Source organism: Charadrius vociferus, unplaced genomic scaffold, assembly GCF_000708025.1.
Source record: "Charadrius vociferus isolate BGI_N301 unplaced genomic scaffold, ASM70802v2 scaffold505, whole genome shotgun sequence".
Classification (NCBI taxonomy): Eukaryota; Metazoa; Chordata; class Aves; order Charadriiformes; family Charadriidae; genus Charadrius; species Charadrius vociferus.
Window position 1 is genome coordinate 1,875,532 of NW_009648645.1, and position 6,000 is coordinate 1,881,531.

The following is a 6,000-nucleotide window of genomic DNA, read 5'->3' on the forward strand; positions in this document are numbered from 1 at the left end:
CCTGAAAAGTTAATAGCTAAATAGGTGACTTTTGCCCGTCCATGATTAGAAATTCCGTTATCAGAAATTTATACAGGACCAAACTCAGAGAGGTATGTTTGCTTCAAATGTGTGTATTTATCATATAGCTATATAATTTTCTTATTTGCATATGGGTAAACGTAACACTGCTTTACAAGTTTAAAGCATTTATGACTGTGCATTTGTTGATTTATTTTGGTCTTTATGTTATTTTCATAAATATTGTACTGTTAATTAAATAAGTTATATATGTGGAAGTTATTTAGGACTGGTCACTCATACCTCTTATATTTAATATATGTTTAGAAATAGCATTTCTCTCCAGACTGGGAAAAGAAAACCCTCTTCTAAGATGTCTGTACAATTTCTGTACAGGTCATGCTTGATATTTTTTGTGCTCTGACAGGTGTTTTAGTGACATATTTTCGTGGTACGTGGAATTTTAATAGCTGATGAAAGGCACTTGTTTTAGAAGTACAGACATTCACTCACAATTTTTTTTGATACCAAAATAATTCTCTTTTCATCGCAGGCTAAAGAGCTGATAAATTTCTAGCATTGATTTTGTCCTCTGTTGTCTGCAGGTTCTGATGATCTGGTGAATGAAGCGTTTGACTTTGCAAAGAATTTATGTTCCTTACAGCTGACTGAGGAGGAGATTGCCTTGTTTTCATCTGCTGTTCTGATATCACCAGGTAATTATTCATTCCAAACACCACAATATATTTTTTTTGTCCTTGTCCACCTCTGTTTCTACCTACTTGAGCAGCTGTTCAAGCTGTATTAAGCAACACTAAGCCATGTATTCAGCAATGGAATAACACCTGAATTACCCAACTATACCTCACTCTCTTTTTGGTAGACTGTCAGGAGTTACACATACTAGTAATAGATCCAAAGTGTGGGGGTACAGACATGGAGCCGGATTGTGTGGACAAGCCGTGCAGGCTGGCATTCCTTCAGACCATGTACAAAGATGCATGGTGCCCAAGGAGGGATGGTGCCCTCCTCTTAAAGTTTTCAGGGAGCTCAAACCTCACAGCCCTGAGCAGGTTGTATAGTCCCTAACCATGATGTTTTTTTTCTGTGGGTATGAGAACATGAGCAGCAAAAGCCTGTATGAGGTCCTGTCTGAATTTAGCTCCATGTGAGAGGTGGTGATTCCAGGGGCAACAGGCTCTTTTTCATGTATTCATATAGCTTAATGGCACAGGCAAGCATGCATTCAGTGAGTGCTGGCTGTCTGACTACAGAAAAGAGGGTTTTGTGATTGAATTGACTCAGAAGGTGGGTCTAGTAGACAAACGTACAGTTTAGTGTGGAATTTCTAAACATGCCTCGGTGGAGGTAGACCCCCGGTTCCCAGTAAGAGTAACCTCTTGAAGGACCTTTACAAAAAATCCCACCATGAATTATTTTTTCCAGCCTGTTCTGTAAAGACGTCCTCTAGGTCACTTTGCCCTTTTGCACATCTGTGGTGGAGATTATGTTAGGCAGAATTAGACTAGCACAGATGGTGTCAACACGTTCATTCTCATCATTAATGACACCTACTGAAAGGACTCTGCTCCTTTTATTTTCCCTTTGAGCAGTTCTTGCGGTCATCTGCTCAGAGGTGAAATGGTTGAGCGGGTGGCTCTTCATGCTGTTAGGCCAGGATATTCCAGAGAGGACCCTGCAAACAGCAACCATTTCCACCTCAGAGGTGTCCCAACTGTGCGCAGGGGTGCAAGTCGCCTATGCGCTGTCCCCCAGCTGCCCTGACTTCCTCTGGGATGGGGGACTTGCAGTGTCCTCATGCGTTCCTGTCCATCAGCCCTCCCTCAGTTTGAAAAGACCAAAGCTGTGAGCATGCCAGCGCTTGCTTCTGGTTAGCACTAGTGACCTGCTCAGCAGACTGACTCAGTGCAAAGCTGAAGACAACCTGGGAATTTGTCTGGGGTCTGGGCTGTGAAGTTCTTAAGTAAGATGTTAACAGAGACTGGAGAAGATGGTTGCAGTGTTTCCAACTGACTTCACATTGTGAAACCAAGGGAAGCAGGAAGAGGGTGGCAGGATCCTTGTAAGCAGGATCTGCATTTCTCTTTTGTGACAGCTGGAGGTTTTTCTACTCTTGAGTTTATTTTCTTACAGACAGGGACAGGAAAAGTAGGAGTTAGCTGAACAGACAGAAACAGTAAGATCATTTTGAAGCTGACTTCAAAGCACTTTGAATCAGATAGGGGCATATCATCTGCAGGGATAAAGAAAACTCAGTTATGTAATTTCTAGCCAAACTGAACAGCAGTCGTGTTTCTCTCTCCCATGTAATCTTGGAAAGGACAACTGCAAAATCTGCTTGCAGAAATCTTCTATCATCTACGTGTCCGGTGCCTAAGCCCTGAGCAAAATTTGTTTAAGTAATGGAAAGTTTCCCATTGATTTTAATGGATTTTGGAACAAGTAATTTATGAAATCTGCTTAGCTGCAGTTAGGCATTAGATGGACATCAAAATTCTTATTCAGCTCTGCAGTTCTACATATGTTCCTTTAGTTTGCAAAGCACCAAAATCTCTTGCATTCTGCCAGCAGTTCATGTTGCCTGAGTATCCACTCTCACCTCTACTTCTTGCAGCTGTACTAAGTACTTGAAAAAACTAGCAACTTAGCACGGGCTTTCAGCCGGCTGTATTGCAGGCATGTGTTGCAAAATTCTCCATTAACTCTAGTAATGTGTTTCACACCAGATATATGTCAGTCCTGATACAGCCTTTCAGAGCTGAGTGTCTCCTGAATAGCAGGGTCTGTTTCTGCTAAGTAGCACAGATAAGTAGAGGCAATTCCAAGTTTTTGTTTCACTACAATCAAGATTCAGGGTTGAAGGTGGTGCTACAAGATTAAATATTTAAATAATCCACGGTTCCCCATTTCACATCAAAGTTGGATTTTTTCCTTCTTGCAAGCAAGAGGACACAAACACTGTCTCCTATTCCTTTAACAAAAAAAAAAAAAAAAAAAAGGGGGAAGTGAAAGTGCTTGATGCATGCTGCTTATTTCTGTAGTCTGTAAGCATGTGTATCTTTAGTCATACAGGATGCAATATGAAAGAAATGATAGGCTGCAGCAGCATGTACATGAGTGAAAACAATCTCTCTTCTGCAAAAAGACTGCAAATTTGGATTGCGCAAATGATTCCCATTTCAGCTAGGCTGATAAGTTTGGGAGTGGGGAGGCAGGAAAAAGCACTGATTGAACTGACATTGAAATTTGCCGTTTATTTTCTTACAAAAATTATAACAGTAAACAATAGAGAATGGAATAATTTCCTTCCACACTAGATGTTCTGGTTTCTTCACAATCAAGTGCTTCATCTTGGGAACACATATAAAAATCAAAAAAAGGAAGCATTGCTTAGCAGAAGTACCTGCACCGGTCCTTCCACCCACTAATATAAGCACACAGAGATTTCCTGTGGGAAGTACTCACATTAGTGTTTCTTTTCTGCAGAAGCCACTATCCTGAAAGGTGATTCTTGTCCCTTTGATCTCACTGTTTAGGTAGTTCACAGGAAACAGAGCGGTCCTATCAGGAGTAAGGGGACCTAAGAACATGCATTAATGCAACTTCTAAGGTTCTTTTTGCAAAAGCAGATCTTTTAAGTTGTCCCTCATCTTCTCTCCTACACTATTCTCGAGCCTAGTGGCCCGTGCACTGTTTAAAGATACACAAGTTCGAAACCCAAAAAGAAAAGTACAGAATTGAACCGCTGCTTCTTATATCCTGTGTGGGTGGCTGCTGATCTGTTGGCTTTTTCCTGAACTTTTACAAATATAATTAGAGGTACCTGGGGAATTCAGGCCTAATTTGCAGGTGGTTTTCAAGTAGTAGAAACCACATTTCGGGAGACGAACTTAATATCCATCGTAAAGTTTCACCTAGCTCTTGTCGTGAATTTAAGAACTCTTGTGTTATATACAGCAAGTTCCATGACAGGAAAGTGATTAAACCTGTCCTCCAACAGCCTCAGTCTATTTTTAAGCTTATTCTTGTGACAGAAAGATAAATCTTTAAGGATTGCTCTCTATGATAAATCTGTTTAGCTCCAGTCTGCCACAATAAGCCTTGATTTAACACTATTGAAAGACATGTTTTTGCAATAGCATAAAATTTGGCACCTAACCTGTGAAGTCTAAATATTACTGTGTGCTTATTTGTGTAGATACTGTATGTGCTCTCAGCTAATGCTGTTTCTGTGGCCACTGGTGGCACAGGAGCCATTGGCTTACCTTCTGGGAGCATGATTCTCTAAGCTTTGCAAAAATTTTCCGGCACTTTTCAATTTATACATGAAGATTCGTGCCATGTGATGACATAGATTGTCTTATTTCCTGTTTGAAAGCTAAAATCTATACCCAAGAATTGGTCTGGATTGAGGGAGAGAGGGAGGAAGAAACAAGTTTGCAGCATGGGAAAACAGAAGGTTTAATGGTGCTGTAAACACACTGTATTAATGGTTTTGGGATTGCCTTGGGGTCTGCTACTTCTCTTTCTGTGTGTTTGTCTCCAGAATGTATGACTTGTGAGAATACAGATCTTAAGGAAGACGTCCTCCACTTGGGGTTTGAGTTCAGCAGAAAACATATAGGTTTCCAAACAACTGTGTCTGTAACCGTTATTCTCCCAGATAATCTTTTCTTTTGTGTTGTTTAAAAAGAGAACATTTTTAAATAATGAGAAATTTGCACTTCAAGACATTGCAACAACTCATAATTCTTTTGAATTATTAAAGAAATTCTTTTGAAGGAAGCCATTTCTTTTTATTCAGAAGATAATATTTGGTCTCAAAATGTTAGCCTAGTAAATAATGAGATATATTTTATTTTAATTTTTAAATAATTATATTCTATTATTTTCAAAGAACTGTTTTGATCAATATGTTTATTATTTATGTATTAAGACACTGAGATAATATGACATGTTTTTCACCTAGCCACTGTGAAGTTAGAAAAACACTGATTGTACCAGCAGAGAATAATAAAATGGTTGGCCCTGGTTTCATTTATATTCCCATCTTTATCTCTAACATCCTGGCTTAAACAAAGAGATGCAGAGCCGATATTGTGTTCTTGTACACTTTGTATGTTAACTAAACTCTCAGGTGTTCCTTTAATGGATTAAGATACTTTGCCTCTGAAACCATGTCTTAATTCATTATCATGCAGTCCTTCCTCATGGGAATTATGATTGCTGTGAATGCTCGCCAACATGGAACACTGTGCTCATCCATGAGCACGCCCCACATCTGTGCATTCTTGACTTTGGGTCTTGATTATTTTCTTTTCTCAGATCGAGCCTGGTTAATAGAGCCAAGGAAGGTCCAGAAGCTTCAGGAAAAGATTTACTTTGCACTTCAACATGTGATCCAGAAGAACCATCTCGATGATGAGACTTTGACAAAGGTACATTGTTAAAATGAAGAGCTGAGCACTACTTGATCATGACTCTTTTTTTTTGGTAGCCATTTCTCCATGTATTCCTGTGTTAATGTAAGTTGAAAGCAGCACACTATGTGCTTGCTATGTATAGGAGAAGCAAGGCTTGGTTTACTCTTTTCCCTGGTTCCTCTTACTCCATTTTTTTATTCAAGCTACTAATCGTTTTAATTGGTATCCTAGCAAGAATGGGACTGCCTTAAAAAAATACCCCTGCAGGCAGTTCCTTGTTAAATACATTTTTGTCACTTGGCTAAACCTTCCAGGACAGTTGTTTCTAGCCTGTTACGGGAAGAGCAATGTCTGGTCCTTTGTAGGGACAGTTTTGATGAGTTCAGAGTATTGCATTCAGTTACCCAACAAGACGTTAACGTAGTTAACTGTAATTTATACTAAATTTGCTTCCTCCCTGTTCCTTTTCTTTTTGTTTTAATGTCTCACAGTTAATAGCCAAGATACCAACCATTACTGCACTTTGCAACTTGCACGGAGAGAAACTACAGTGATT

At 39.5% G+C, this 6,000-nt stretch overlaps 1 protein-coding gene across 1 annotated transcript in view; it reads left to right on the forward strand.

Annotated features, from left to right (window-relative positions):
• The window catches only part of RORB (RAR-related orphan receptor B), a gene marked incomplete at its 5' end in the record, with an annotated part of 35,141 nt that overhangs the window by 29,055 nt on the left and 86 nt on the right, over window positions 1-6,000 (forward strand). The window contains 4 exon segments of the mRNA XM_009886405.1: window positions 606-716; window positions 5,347-5,459; window positions 5,936-5,994; window positions 5,996-6,000. The exon segment at window positions 5,996-6,000 is cut by the window's right edge and continues 86 nt beyond it. Coding sequence (XP_009884707.1) covers window positions 606-716; window positions 5,347-5,459; window positions 5,936-5,994; window positions 5,996-6,000 — 288 coding nt within the window.